Source organism: Varanus komodoensis, unplaced genomic scaffold, assembly GCF_004798865.1.
Source record: "Varanus komodoensis strain SLA01 unplaced genomic scaffold, ASM479886v1 scaffold16, whole genome shotgun sequence".
In the NCBI taxonomy this organism is placed as follows: domain Eukaryota; kingdom Metazoa; phylum Chordata; class Lepidosauria; order Squamata; family Varanidae; genus Varanus; species Varanus komodoensis.
Window position 1 is genome coordinate 356148 of NW_025335468.1, and position 16116 is coordinate 372263.

A 16116-nucleotide genomic window follows, 5' to 3' on the forward strand; every position below is an offset into this window, starting at 1 on the left:
TTCACTGGCACTCAGGACTTTTCATCCTTTTTTGTTTCCTTCTGACCCTCCTTTGAGCTCAGATTATTTTTGTGCATGTCTGGACATAATTAATGGGAGATGAGAAACAGAAGAAAACCATTTTAAACCAAATTTGCATCCTGCCGTGGTTGGTTTTATGTTTGCATGCCCTTAGTTTCCATCACATCGTTTTCTCTTTTTTAGTAGCTTTTAAAATGCACATCATATATATTAGCAGACACTTTAACAGAAATAAATACAAATGTGTAAATATATGTAGCTCACTGTACATTTGATAGTACTGAAAAGAAAACATGACAATTATTGGATGCCACTATATTTTTCATTTGAAAGATTAATATACAGTAACCATTTTTAGAAAGTTTGTGGGTTCTATTATCTTCTTATAGTTTTATGAACAAGACTATTTCCCCCTTTAATCCAGTCAACAGTTTGGAAGATTTTAACTTGAACTGATATTATGATCAATATGGCTGTCCTATTCAATTTTCAGATGCTGAAAATGGCTCCAATACAGTTCATAGCATCACATGTGAATACAGATCTATAGTTGTAGCCTACAAGACTTGGAAATCTTGCTGGGTTCACAGATGTGGGTGTCTAGCAGCTTATTGTAGAAAATAATGTAAGAAAGCTGGCACGTTCTGAGCCTTTTCCTCTTGCTGACGCTGCCTCCTTTACTCTCCTACCACCTATACAGAGCACCAAGAGTGGCGGCTATCAGGAGGACTAGATGCTTGTGCTGGCCGAGTAGAGGTCTATTACCATGGCATCTGGAACACTGTATGTGATGGGAGCTGGTACCGGAATGAGGCTGATGTGCTCTGCCGTTCCTTGGGCTGCAGTGAAAAGGCTTCAGTCTCACGGGTGGCCTTCAACCACACACTGCTGGGCAAGATGTCCTATCAGTGCCTTGGAAGTGAAGACTCACTCGCCGGTTGTGACTGGCTCTACAACAAAGTCAGTCCATGTGAACAGTTCAGAGCTGCTGGTGTGATATGTAATGGTAATTGGTACCAGGGCTTTAATCGGTGTGTGTCCCCCTTGAGGCCCCATTCAGTTCCTCTGCATTGGAGTAGAATGAACATGCAAGAGCAAAAAGCAAGGATGAGCACTCTGTCCCACCACCTTCCACGTCCACACGTTGCCATTTTCATCTCCCTCCGTGTGCTGGGGGCAAATTGCTGCAGTGGGTAACCTCTCAAATCTGTGGAGGCAGCTCCCTGTAGAGCACAGAACCCTGATTTTCCACAGTTCTGCATTGTGTGGGAAGTCTGTACAGATACAAAAGGTGTTCTGCTGCAGAAGTTCCCCCGTGACACACAGAGGGCGATATGAATGGTAAAGGAAGGGGATGGAGCTGGCACGTTCATCCTTGCTACCCGCCCTCACTTGTTAATTCTACCCTGAGCAAGAGTGCCTGAATAGGGTTTGTGTGTTCTCTCCTTCTTTCCCTCTTCTTCTGCACTGGACTTCTGCCCAGAGGTAAGAGCATAAAAAGAGCCATGCTGGATCATTGCAAAGGTCCATCTAGTCCAGCATTCTGTTCACATGGTGGCCAACCTGCTGCCCATGGGAAATCCACAACCAGGACAAGACTGCATCAGTCCCCTCCTGCCCAAGTTCCCCAGCAACTGGTGCACATAAGTACATTGCCTCTGATACTGGAGGTAGCATATTCCACCAGGACGGATAGCCACGGATAGCCTTCTCCTTCATGACTTTGTCCAATTCCCTTTTAAATCCACTTCCTCAAGATGCAGTGGCCAACACTACATCTTGTGGACATGAACTCCATACTTTAATTATGCACTGTGTGGAGAAGCACTTCCTCATATCTCTGCTGACCCTCTTGCCGATCACTTCATGGAAGGACTCCAGGTTCCAGAATTATGAAGGCTGGAGAAAATATGCCCCTATCCACTTCCTCCACACAATGCATCAGTGTGTATGCCCCTATCGAGTCAATAATGTCCTTTTTCAGGTGCACTGGCCAGAACTGTGAAGTCACACCACAGGGACAGCACAATCTTAGCAGGGTTCCCCCCGTCCCCAATTCATTTCCTAATTATGTTTGGCATGGGGTCTGCCTTTTTCACAGCAGCTGGGCTGACATTTTTATGGCGCTCTCCACTGCAACCCCAAGATCCCTTTTTTGATCAGTCACTGCTAGCTCGGATCCCATCTGCTCATATTTGAAGTTGGGATGTTTTGCCCATTATTCACTACTTTACTCTTGCTTACACTGAACTGCATTTGCCATGTTGATGCCAATTCTCCCAGTCTGGAGAGATCAGTATCCTTTTTTGCTTTAACCACCCTAAATAGTTTAGTGTCATCAGCAAACTTGACCATTTTAGTGCTTACCCATACTTCCAGATTATTTATCAGTAGGTTGAAAAGTGCTGGTACAGCTCCCTGTGATACCCTGCTGTTTGCATCTGTCCACTGAAAGAATTTGCCATTTATTCCTACTCCCTGCTTTCTGTTCTTCGAGCAGTTATTGATCTATAAGAGGACCTCCCCTCTTATTCTGTGATTACAAGATTTGTTCAGGAGTCTTTGGTGAGGGACTTTGTCAAAAAGTTTTGGAAATCCAATGAAACAATGTCTACCAGATCATCCCTGTCCACATGTTAATTCACACACACACACACTGGAAGGTTAGCGAGACAGGTAGCAAAGATGGTAGGACCTAGAAAATAAGTTTATAATGAGAGGCTGAAAGAACTGGGCCTGTTCAGTCATGAGAAAAGAAGACTATGAGGTGACATGATAGCACTGTACAGGTACCTCAAAGGCTGTCACAAAAAAGAAGGAAAAGACCTCACTCATCCCAAATTGTAGGACATGAGACAATGAACTTAAGTGCAGGCTAGACACAAGGAAGAATTTCCTTTCTGTAACAGCAAAATGACAGTAGAACCAGCTGCCAAGAGGGATTGTGTGCTCTTCCACAACAGAAACATTTGAGAAGAAACCGGACAGCCATCTGAGTGGGATGGTGTAACTGGCATCCTGCAACAGCAGGGGTTGGACTCGGTGGCCTTCTTGGCCACTTCTGACCCTACTACTCTATTATTCTGGGATTAATGGTAGGTAATGCCTGAGAGACAGAGAGAGAGAGAGGCACACTTTGTCTAGTTGCTTTCCCCACATTCATCTGTTTGGGGTTTTCCTATGACCACTTTCCTTCCGTTGTTTGTTTCCCCTGCTAACTTCCTTTACTCCAAAAAGTGACGCAAGTGCTCCCATGAGTCAGTTAATGGGAGGGGAGAGCGGGTGGTTCACATTTAGTTCTTTCATCTTTCTTGGGCAAATTTGCAATTCTTATTAAACACTCTTTTAGAACAATGACCAGTCCCCACCTCCCTCATGCACGCACATGCACACACACACCTTACTCCAAGACAGTTGGGTTGTCCTAGCAAAAGCCAAAATAAGTTGGCAAAAAGAAAATGCACATCAAATACAAGAGTTGGGAAAGGAACAGGCAATCAAAGGCTAATATTTTGTAGATACTATGAAACAAACCAGTAAAAATAGTCTGTAGTGAAGCTCCACTGGCTATTCCTAGATGCTGCAACTAGTGGACAATGTGCTCAAGCTCAAGATAGATGGAGAATCACATGGGGGAATGAAATAAAGAGCCATCGAGAGTCTAGCTGCCTGGCTTTATCAGGAAAGAGTGGGTAAACCTGCACAGCCTGTGTTTTTTCTCCAAATGCATTAGGAGGCCACTCCTAGGCTGGGCCAGAACAATAGTGTCAAAGGGTTGGTGGAGGCCTTGGCAGCAATCCGCCCCAACCCTCTGCTCAGGCCAGCATCTGCAACTGCAAGACAGATCCCTGACAGATGTCCATCTAGCCTCTGCTTAAATAACTCTAGAGAAGGAACACCCTCCTCCTCCCCAAGCAGTTTGTTCCCCAGTCATACAGCTCTTCCCGCTAGAAGGTTCCCCCTAATATTTAGCTGGATTCTGCTTCCCTGTAATTTCCACCCAATGATTCTAGTTCTTTCCTGCAGAGCAGAAGAGAACAAATCTGCTCCTTCTTCCGCATGACAGCCCTTCAGAAATGTAAAGTCTGCTAACATGCCTCTCTAATCTTCTCATCTCCAAGCTAAATATATGCATTTCTTTCAGCCAATTCTCACAGGATTTGGTTTACAGATCCTTCACCATCCTAGTCACTCTCTTGACAGGACCCTATATATCAATCTGCTCCTTAAAATGTGGCACTAAGAACTGGGCAGGGTACTCCAGATGTAGCCTGTACAGCAGAGAATGGAGCTAAACTAATGCTTTCTACAATCAGGTTGCTAACTATCCTCTTGTCAATACAGCTTAGGACTAAATTAGCTTTTTAGCAGGCACATCACACTACTGGCTCATATTCAGCTTGTGATCCACCGAAACAACCATCAAACCGTGTCTTTCTCCATCCTATACTTATACCTTTGATTTGCTTGCTTGCTTGTTTTGCACATCTATGTAGCTTTTGTTGGGCTTGCTCCAGCCTCTCAAGATCATTTTAAGTTGTCTTTTACAGTGTGAGCTATCACAGTTCTGTGCCATCTGCTAGTTAGATAAGCATCCCCTCAATGCGTCATCCAAGTCCTTTATAAAAGCACAGCCCTGTACAAGGCCTGGGACAGGCCCTGGGGCCCTCCATTTGCCCTCCCTCCAAGCTGATCGAGAGCTATTTGTGTGCATTCACTCGGTTCAGTGGCTCAACCAGCTGTGGGTCCATCCTGCAGCAATATCATCCCATCCACATTTAGACAGACTGGAAAAGGAACCACCAAACAGCAATGGCTTTGGGGGAGCTAGATTTGAGAGGATGGAGACCAAGTAAGGGACAAGAGAGAATGATTGTGGTGAACGACGTGGCACAGCTCCCCCTGCACCCAGGTCTTTCCATGTCAGCATTGCAAGATGGAAGTAGCAGCTTCTTTGTTGTTCTTTGCTTCTTTTGGGGTGGAATCCATGCCAATACTTCCTTTCCCGTTGCAGATGGTAGCCACATGATCCAAGCAGGGTTGCCTTCTGGTTTTCCTGCTGCAGCATGAACTCCATGCCATTGTGCTGTCTGGCTGTTCTGCAGAGGGTGGTTGAACAGCGCTTGGCAACTGTACCACTGCCACCATCTGGAAACCCCTGATTGGGTGGCACAGCAGCAAGACAGCTTGTTTGGAAGATGCAGAAGCTACCAGCACAGCATCTCCCATAGTCTAAGGCTGATCAGCTGCCTCTGATCAGAAAGGCTGCCTCACTCCAAGGCTGAGATGTGCTAAGCTCACGTTGGTTCCTGTCCACTCATCCCCAGGGCCGACAGGTGCTGATGTGGAAGCAGCACAGGCTGTGCGCCTTGCATGGCTGCAACTCCCTGGCATCCGTGCTTGGGGAGGAGTACCCTGGGGCAATCCTAGTGCTCTCCGAAGCACATACTGTAACAACCACCTCTAGGCAGGGCCATTAGAAGATGCAGTCTGGGCAAGCCCTGGCTAACGATGTCTCTATCTTCCTCTTTCTCTCCCTGATACTGATGTGTTTCTCAGGTGTTGTTGGTTCATCTTTCGTGCTCTTTTCTGGATTGCAGGATCACTGGGTTTGGGTGGCTCTGCAAACACCCCAGGACCAGAAGCAGTGACTCTGACATCCCACTTGTCCAGCCCAAGTAAGTGCAGCCCATATAGGCCCCATTGTGTGCTTGTTGCCTGTTGCATCGCTGCGGGGAGCTCACTAGATACCCTCCCATACAGCTGTGAGTCTCTGGATGGCAATGTCTCGATTAGAGCGGCCCATAGATTACCACGTGTCTCCTGTACAGTGAGGCAGAAGCAGGATCCCTGCCTGGTTGGCAGATTACAATAAGACAGGACTTCCAGAGGGTCTCTATTACTCTGGCTTGTATCATAAGGCACAGAAGGATTTTTGGGCACTGGTGATAAAGCTTCTGCTTGTCCCAGGCCCATCTGCTCTAATGTCACAGAGAGGGAACCAGGCTGAGCTGCTCTGCCTCTGAAGGGTTCTCTGCCTGCCTTTGATTAAGTTGGCTTGAGGCATGGCAAGAGGAAAGCACTGGGAAAGGAGAGACAGAAGAGCCTGAGGAGAAGGTAGCAACAGCCTGAGAAGGCAGCTGGCCAAAGGAATGCAGGGGAGGTGCAAAAGGGGAAATGGGGAAGGGTGCTTTGAAGGAAAGAAAGCAAGAGGTGAAGGCCAGAATGAGCCAGGGAGATGGTAGGAGAGGAGAGGCCCACAGGACCAGCAGCGGCAGAGGCAGGGAAAGCCAAAGGTCCCATGCTGACTTGAAAGAACCCGCGCCTGCAGGCTTTTGGCGATGTACTGGAGTAGTGCAATTAGACAGGGAGGAGGGCTGCTAAGCAGCTCACCCCCTGCTGTGCTGAGTTGCAGGACAGCCTTGGGTGGCTTCCCCTGGCTTTCCGCCTTTGTGCCTGAAAGACCCTTGGGGGGCTTTCCATTGCTTAAAGGATGCTTGGCATATCCAAGGCAGAAATGTAGGGCACCCCCAGATACTTTGGAGCTAGTCTGCCTTTTACGCCTTATTGCCTGGTAAGGAAAGATAGAGGAAGCAGTGGGGAAATGTGTGCTGGGGTGGGGGGGCAGGTGACAGATGGAAGATGAGGATGCCTGGGCACCCCCACCCCACATGCCCCCACACATCAAAGTCCGCGGATGAAGCAGGGCAATTGCATGGCGAAGGCTTCTTTCAAAGCGTCTGCAGTGCTGAAGGAAGTTTCTCCCCAGGAGGCAAGCCTGCTCCAGTCCAGAAACATACAAAAGTTTTGAAGGGTTAAATGCAGTTGCTTGCCAAAGGATGCACACATTGCCTCCTCTGCGGTCTTGCCTCTGATTAAATGGCGGGGGGGGGGAGTAGTCTGAGGGTTCAGAACCTCTGAGAGTCTGAAAAATCTGTCTGTCTCCAGCCTAAATTTGGCCCCGGCAGGTGGGGTTTGCACTGCACGCATGGCTGAGTTTGCTGGTCACTGTGGTGTGAGTAGTGTTCGTTCCCATGTATAGTGTGCTACATGTATATGATTAAATGGGTACAGATTTCCCTAGGCAACCCAGAAAGGGCACTAATTCAAAGTCAGTTTTATGAGGCTCTTTTTCTCCCCCACGTCTTCCTCCCTTCCACTCACCCACCTCTGCTCATATTCCCATTTGTAGGTTGGAGTAGCCCTGAGAACTGGGAACCGACTCCATCCTACCAGATGCTGCAGATTCTCTGCATTCTCCTCGGGATCCTCCTTTTCTTGGTCACCCTGACCCTGATTATCACCTTGAAATGGCGACGGAAAAATGGTACCCTTGGTACGCTGGGTGTCACCAGCACCGCAAAGGGGGGGAATTGGTGGGATGGGGCTAGGATATTGCATTTGGAGAGGAAGAGCATGGGCTGTTTCTTCAGTAGGGCTAAGCTATGACTTTGAAACACCTTCCAGCTTCTTTCTGGCAGAAATCAGAATAACTATGAAGTGCTCCTGCCATGGGTTCACACAGGCAAGGAGGAGATGTCATAAGATGTGGATGTTTTTCAGATTCTGCCACTTCCAGAAGCCTGCTTTGTGGCCAGGCTATAATGCAAATTGAAATCTGCAGAAGGAGAGTGCAGAGAGATGTCAGAAATAAGGGCTGATTGACAACGAAGCCTTGAAGCTTCTCGAAGAAAAGTACTTAACTGAGCCGTGATCTCTTGGGGCTCTTGGCTGTGTTCTTTCCCTGATAAGTACACTGGCAGATAGACTCATGTCAGAAGGTACAGTTCGGCATCACTTAGAGAAGGGTTTCATGCACATCCCTTTCATGGGAAAGACGCAGTGTTCAGCCAGCCAGCTTCTGACATTCATGACAACTTTTCAGGAAAGCAGGCAAACATCGAATCCTCATTCAGTAGCGCCGAGCACGTTTCTTGGCACCCTGTGTTTGAACGTGTTCATGCCAGCGTTTTATGGACACCCAGCCTCTTGGCTGCAAAGTGCTACCTGTTGGTGCAAACACACTTCCTTGGGCATTCCAGCTACAATCATACTCAGCTGCAGTCTTATACAGCCAGACACCAGTTTCTCCAAAGGATTCCCTTTCTCCATACAAGCCTGCCCCACGAGCTTTGAATACTGTCAGAAAAGCCACCCTCCGGGTGCTGTCGTTTGGGTGAGGTGGGTGAGTGGGCCTTCTTGGCTGCAGTGCATGACTTATTTGATATTCCCCATGCAGTCTTGCCCGCACCTACTTCATTGTCCTATTTCCTCCCCTGCCTCATAATCTGTTATGGAAATTATTGTGAATGGCTGCCCTTTCCTTCATGTTTAGTTATACACTGTTTTACTGCTGTTGCTCTGTTAAATGTGAATAACTAAGCTACCTTGGACAAGGGTTTCTTCTCTTTTCCACTGAAGGATGAGCTGGAAATAGAGTTCACTTCATGCATCTTTCACATAGGCATGGACCAACCATGTGTTTGCTACTGATCTGCCCTCACTGATGGGTGGAAGGAGTGTGGACCTAGCAGGAGTCCGTGCCCCTTTGCAGACGGCCTCACAGGACACAACACCCTTCTCTGTGTGCAGATTGTGCCGTTTCCTCTGGCTTGGCATCAGCCCCTGCCCTGGTGAATCACAGTGTGCAGATCACAGCCACCGAAGCTCGTCATGACTACAGGGACATCCCCACAAGCCTCCCCAAAGAAGAAGGTAAGAGGCTGCAGCAGCGCTGGTTGCCTGCCCCACCTGGTGCTCCACTTCCCCGTCACTCCAGCAGCCCTCTCAATCTCACTCTCTATCGCTCCTTCTTTCCTGGTGGCGCTTTCCACCTTTGATGGTTTTGACCAGAATCTGCCAGTGGGGGGTGGGGGGGGGGCGGGGGCAGCTGCGCACTGGAATTAAGATGATGACACTGGAGAATTTAACCCTTTCCTCTCTGCTGTGATCCTGAGGGGGGGAAATCCTCTTTTTAAGATGGTATTTGTTGTGATGGTGGGGGAACGCCTGATAAACTTTCTGCCACTTAACATAGTTGCAAATCTGAATACTGTTCGGTAGCACATCTCACTTCCAAACAGTGAAATGCTTCAGGGATTCCCACACTTACCCAGGACTCTGTTTTCTTAGATGAAGGTCCCTGGAGACTTAGAGCATTTCTGTGATACAGGGTTTATTCACACAGGTATATGCACCGAACATAAAATGCAGACACATGCTGCATTCACAACATTAATATTGCAGGAGTCCTGCTCCCGCTCAGATTTATAGGGGAACTTCTAGTGCGTAAGCATTCACTGCAAAGAGCATAGTCAGCTTTCTGTCCCTTTAATAACCCACTTGCAGAAGATGCTGACCCTGCCGCAGACACAAAGGCTTTCTTGCCCCCCACTTGGCTATGGAAGACCCTGAGAGAGAAGCCATCTTTGCTCATCACCTGTGATTTCTTGGGCCATCCTAGTTCCCCCAAAACACTTCACCAAAATGTTCCCAGCTATCAACAATCTTTTCAGAGGTATTGCCTCAGGACACCCACACTAATAGCTCTGCTTGCAGAAATCTAAATGTTAAGGTTTTCATGACTGGACAGAAGCTTGAATCCCTTGCAGCTATAAGCACTAGGTGGTAAGGGACCCCACCCTCGCTCATGCAGACCCACTCCAAACTCATAAGACTTCCAGTTATCAACACCACTTTATGAACTGTCACACTGTGCTGATACTTCAGCTTTAGTTCAAAGTGCCACTGTCTGTATTTTTTGCATTTCATTTCCCTCTGACTATACCGTTTTATGCATGTGCTTGTCTGTATGTACCTACCAACCCTGGTTAATACTTCATGTAACTGAAAGCTTGGGTGATGATAAATGTGTTAGATTTCGAGATGCCACAAGATTCTGTCTTTTTTTGTGGCAACAGACTAGCACACCACTGTAAGATTCATTCTTGTGCCAGACCAGTATACCAAGAAAAGTCTCCAGCTATCCATGAATGTCAACATGCCTGGTTTTCCCAGGGTCTTTTGTAACACAGGTTCCTTATTCAGGGCTGCAGTATGTTAAAACTTCAGCTCTGTAGGAAACTCTGGGTGCTTTCTTTACCAAATAATTGAGCTGGCTTTCCTTCGTTCTGCAGTGAGACCTGTGCCTGTCAGTGACGACTCTGATTCGGATTATGAGCACTATGATTTCAACCACAAGCCACCAGTGGCCCTCTCAACCTTCTACAGTGAGCATCTTCCTCCTCCTCCTCCTGGTGCTGCTGGCGGCAAATATGTTACTGCCTTGTTTGGCATTGTTTGGGTGGAAGTTCCATGACACTTAGTTTAATAGAATTCTGGATCTGATCAGAGCTGTGCAGCTGGGGAGAGGCTGTTCAACCATTTCCCCTTGCTGTTTACCTGATCTAAATCCCCCCTCCCTAACTGTTCCTGTTCCTGCAATGGAAAAAAGATTCTCCCCACAGGACCCCACACAGCTTATTGCCCTCCTTCCTCAGCATGACTTGCTCCTTGGTGCACCTGCACATCCTCAGCTCCTGGCTCAGGCCCTCAAAGAACCTGCATATCTCTCTCTCTCTCTCTCTCTCTCTCTCTCTCACTCACTCACTCACACACACACACACACACACACACTGCTGCCCTGCTCCTGACCATGCAATCTGAACTTCTATAGATCCTATTCAGAAGGTCTGTCTGGGATAAGGGAATAGTAATGGCGGAGTTAAGTTTGGGGTATGTTCTAATCAGAGCACCACTCCCACCTATGAACTATCTAGATTAATATACCATACGTATTCAAAGGTAACTAAATGTTCAAATGTCATCTTTAAGGGATGCATTTGGGATTAGAGGAACTGGAGGTGAGAGAGACACACAGGGTATAAAACAACCTCATCTCCAGTGACGTCTGTAAGAACTCAAGGAGAAGGTCATGTTCTGCAGGTCTCCTGGCCCCAGAGCTTTTGAAGAAATCAGCAGCTCCAGAAATGGCTGTCCAGCCCCACCCCCACTCCCACCCCACCCCACCCTTTCCCTCCAGGGCTCTGCTTCTGAGAGTTGGATGTGGTCTGCTTGGCTCCTCTTTTCAGATTCTCTTCGCCACCGAGCAGCTGATGAGGACTTTATCATGCCAGCTTTGCCTGCAGAGCATGAGACTGGGCATTCAGCCTTTGAGAGAGATCCATGTGGGGGTGAGAGCCTTTCTGCATATGGTTGTTAGTACCGTAGCATTTTACCACAATTCACATGTAGTTGTTCTGAAGAGCCTAGCCCCCTTTGCTCACTACAGTCCACCAGTTACTTATCCTCTCTGAGGGATCCTGTGATGGTGTGACATGGCATTGGCCACTTAGCAACTTCCTGGCTTACTTGTGTAGTCAGACAGGCCTAGTGCCTGCTCTGACACTTGAGTATCTGTCCCAGCGGGTGATGAGAACCCTCAGTTTCTACCCATTTAGCCCTTTCCCTCTCTTATCTCTCCTATAGCACACTGTTTTCAAGGTGGGCAGTAATGTCTGTTGCACAGAATTGCCACCTTATGTAGCAATCATCTTTCCCATGTATGCGTCCAGGGCGTGGTTCAAGTGTGAAGGAAAGAAGCACCTACTAGATAACACACCTGGGAACACAGACAATTACATCTCCTTGCACAAGTCTGGAACACGTCCCTGAGTGTTTGGAAAAACACTTCTCTCCTTCACACCATGTGCATCCACCACAGCAATCTCCTGTGCATCCTCGGAACCATGTACAGTGTATAACTCAGAGAGAATTACTGGAAGACACCTTTCAGAAAGCCGATTCAACCCAATTTCAGATACTGAGGAACAGGTTGGGGCCGGTGTCAAGGACAGGCAAGTCAGCGAGGGCCTACATCCCCAGCAGAGACCCACAGTTAGCAGCCCTCTGGAGCTGCTGCTCCTCTTCACCTTTGCAACCCATTTGTGGACCTGCTTCTGCCTGCTCTGGCCCAGACAACAGGGCAGTGAGAAGGAACTTGTCCTCTTCCTGGCAAGCAAGCCAGTGGTAGCAATGATGAGAAAGAGGCTGAAGGGCAGTAGCAGCTCATGACACTGGTGGTGAGAAGGTAGCCTCTTTGAGGGAGGGTGCCCATCATGGGTGTCTTGCCCAAGGGCCTTCAGAAACCTGCCGCTGTCACAGGGACACACTGTGGAATCCAAAGCTCTCTGATTCCGTTCTGGAGTGGAAGGCTGAATGTATGTATGGTTTTCTCCAGCACAACCTGCGGCTGAAGACAGTGATAGCACATCTTCTGGAGATGCGGAATGGTATGAGAACATCCAGAAACCAGAGCAGCAGAAAGACCATCCAGGAAATGAGACTTCCTTTGAAGGTGAAGAGCAGCAATGTTGTAAATGGGGACAATTAGCCTTTAATTTGTCTATTGGTACACTTACTTGTCCAGTCAAGATTGTCACTGAATAAAACACACTGGGCATTTTTTCTAGACAATACCAACAAATAGAAAATGTAGCTGCCCGCTTCCTGCCTGTGGTTTCATGGGGCTAAGAAGAGCTCAGATTGTTGCAAGGTCATCCTCATCTCTTGATATTGTTCTTATGCAGGCATTCTAGGGTAGCACAGCTGATCCCAGTCACACAATCCTGCAGGAGGTCCCAGCTGCAGAGCAGCTTGGGCCAGGGGTAGCCTGCTTGTTTGCTGCCAGAGGTTGCTCTCTCCTCTAGGAAGGCCTTTGATGCAATCCAGCAGGGCTCAGGGGCATCTTTTCTTCAGTTTGTCTGTGATCCAAACAGAGCCCTTCACAAGTGAAATCAAGTTCTGTAAAGAAGTTGGCACCATCTGGCAATATGCTGCGGAGCACACACACGGAAGTGTAGCATCGCATCCCAGTTGTTCCTCCGTGGTACATACGAAACCCAGGGAAAGTGAAGCAACATTTTTCCAAGTCTGAACTTTCTGCATGAAGCTGTGGCAAACGTTTGATCACAACTTGATTAGAATGCAGTGGGGCTGCCGGGGGCCAGATATACTTTTTTTCTAGGATGGGGGCCAGTTAGGCATCCCTGGTTTAGACAATACTGGTTGCTGTTATAGGACATTCCAGGGCCACGGACGATGCCTTTCCTCATCTAAATGCAGAGCCATCGCTTACTGCAGTCCTCAGCGCATGGCTCGAGCAGCGACCAGGCAGAACAAAATCCCAGAACTCCCCACCCCAACCGTGAAAAGTGCTCCCCCCTTGTTATCTGATCAAATCCCCCAAGGGGCTGCACAGCTAGATACTTGGGTCACCAAACATCTCCGCCTCCTCCCGAGATGTGTCCTTCTGCTTCTTGTCCACTAACCCAAATGCATTTCTCATTTCTTTGCTTCAGGCATGACAACGTTTTCTGGACCTTTGGTGAACTGTGAGGTTGGACCTGAGACTGGCTCATTTGACAGCAGCGATTACGATGACACGTGGTCCTGAGGGGCAGGCTTGCTTCACAGATGCCGCAACTCCATCTGTCTCTTCACTACCTCCTTCTTTAGAAACAGCCAAGGATGACAAGCCTGAGAACCGGCAGAGGCTGGTTTCCATAGGGTTTCAGCCGCGAGGATTTGGCATTTGGAAAGAAGACCCATGGATCCCAGAATTAAACCATGCCTGCAAAGAAATGTCAGTGCCTATCCCAGGATTAACTAGAAATGTGTCACATTCACACAGATACATTTTTCTAACATATGCTATTGAGGGAGAAGCCCTATAAGGACAAATGCTGAGCTTGGATTAGATTCCCCTTCCCTGATTTTGTTTTTCCAGTCAGTGATGTATTATCATAAAGTACTTGAGACAGACATTTCCAAAGCTTTAGCCATCACCTGGATTCTAATTTCAACATACAGGCAGCTCAGACAGAAGCGTCCAGAAATAGGTACAGCCCTATCACCATGAACTATGTTGCATCACCAACACAGACGTCCCCCTGTGGTACTGGCAAGGAGGCCAAGTTCCCATTCGTGGAATCAGAGCTCTGCTAGTAGGATCTGGGCATCCTGTTTCTTCTCTGGAGGCAGTGCTTACTACATTGCCAGTGAATACTCAAGTTTTCTGGTTAGGGCTTGGGCTCATTCACTGATGGATTAGATGTCAAGGTTTTCCGCTGGAAGAAATCTAGATTTTGGCCTTGAAAGGATTGGCCTTTCTTAGGGCAATGCTCAGGGAGGTATCTTCTGTGTGTGCACGTTTTGTTTTAATGCCATAATGCATCAAGTTCTGGAATTCAGTAACCAGACAGATGTGAGACTTGAAGTAAAATGAAGAAGGTTGTGAGTAAGGAAGGTTGACAGTGGTTCCAGATGACAATTGTATTGCACAAACACCCTGCCTTAGGCATGGAATTTTGCAGGAATCCAAGCTTTGCCTTCTATCTGTAATCTTGACATGCTTCCCTACCAGATCTTCCATCTCTCCACAGAGAAATAGGAAATAGGTGCACAGTGTCCTTTGAACAGAGCACTAGGAACTCTCCTCCATCTAGAAACATCCAAAGGCTCTGCCTGACCGTCCCATTGTCTCATTGTCTGGGGACAATTAAGTCCCTTTCTGTACTCAAGTTTCTCCCTAGGATGAGGAATGGGTGGTGATGGTACCACCCATTCCATGGTGATATTAGCTTTCTTCTCTAGGACTTCCAGAGGCCTTTGAGCTCCTGGGATGGAAGATGATCTGGATAAGCAAGGGCTAAGGGGCTTCAGGAGACAGACCTAGTCTTCTTCCTGGTCAGATTTCAAGCCAGGCAACAAAAACAGGACCGACTGTTGTTGGCTAAATCTGAGGAAGTCCAGTGGAAGAGCTCAAGCTCTGCACTCAGTAGGGCATGGATGCAGGCCTTGGTATCTTCAGCTAAAAGTATCACAGGTAACAAGGATGGCAAAGAAGTTCCCATGCATGCTAACCTGGAGAGCTTCCTTCGTTTGGAGTAGCTGATATGGCTTAACTACTCCAACAACTAGGCTAGATGGATCAGTGATCAGATTAAATATCAGGCAGCTCTTCATATGGTCCCATCTAGACTTTTCCGGTCTGGCGCTTGTTAAATATTTTGTTTTTCATCTCCCAGAAGCCCCAGCCAGCAGGGCCAATCATGAGGTATGATGGGAGTTGCATTTCAAACAAGCTGATGGGCACCAGGCTGCGGGATTTTGGGCTCACCTAAGAAAACAGTTCTGACAATAACTTTGTAAAACCACTGTAACTGAGTGTGTAAAGAGTTTGGTCCAGCATTGCACTCACCCTCACCTTACCCCATTTCCCACCCACCAGTGGTAGAGAGAACTCCATGTGTCTAGGAGTACAAATGTGAGGCCCTGCAAAACCTGAGATGCTGCGCAGTGGCTGGAGAAGGATGCAGCCAGCGTTAGCAGAGGTGACCCCTGAGGAGCCCTTAGCAGGACCATCTTCTGCCTTAGCTGACCCATATTCTTTTGAATTGCATTCCTGTTACTCAACCCACCATGGCAACTTTAGCCATTGCACTTTTGTAATGATGTACAATTAATTAAAAAGAAAGGCTATCTTGGGAGTTGTTGTTGTTGTTGTTTTTAAATTCTCAGAACAGATTTAAGAGATAGATTGATTTCATGAAGGCAGCCACAACCTTGAATTTACAGGAGCTGAGCAGGGCTGTCAAAGACAGGAAATTTTGGAGGGCTTCATTCACAAGCGTTGCCATAAATCAGAGACAACTTGACAGCATGTTGCAGCAGCAGCAGCAGCTGAGATGAGATCAGAGCAGAGAAGTTGGACCTCCGCGGTGTGAGATGGTCCTATTCAGAATAGTCTTTTCAGTTCCACTCCTCCCACCCCCAGTGGTCAGTTTTCTGTGGCAACAGAGAATGCTCAGTCCTAGCTGGGCTGTTTTGGACATGGGGTGTCCCCCTGCAGTGTGTACTTTTCCTACCTGAGACATTTTGTACTGCAAAATCTACTAATTCCCTAGTCCTGTGTATGGATGGTATCATTTTGGCTACTTAAGCAATTGCACTCACTTGTAAATGCCAGAAATGGAGGGTGTTGTGGACTGGGAAGAATGGGGAGGTGGACATCCACAAGCCCAAATGGAGAGAATG

The 16116-nt window shown here is 47.7% G+C and overlaps 1 protein-coding gene across 1 annotated transcript in view; it reads left to right on the forward strand.

The window, feature by feature from the left end:
* CD6 (CD6 molecule) overlaps positions 1-15569 on the forward strand; it is a 50283-nt gene extending 34714 nt beyond the window's left edge. The window contains exons 4-11 of the mRNA XM_044425807.1: positions 722-1027; positions 5622-5699; positions 7214-7357; positions 8614-8736; positions 10158-10250; positions 11112-11213; positions 12260-12376; positions 13380-15569. Of these exons, the coding sequence (XP_044281742.1) occupies positions 722-1027; positions 5622-5699; positions 7214-7357; positions 8614-8736; positions 10158-10250; positions 11112-11213; positions 12260-12376; positions 13380-13474 (1058 nt within the window). The 3' untranslated portion in view covers positions 13475-15569. The remainder of the gene's footprint in view (positions 1-721; positions 1028-5621; positions 5700-7213; positions 7358-8613; positions 8737-10157; positions 10251-11111; positions 11214-12259; positions 12377-13379) is intronic.
* Positions 15570-16116: the final 547 nt, after the last annotated feature.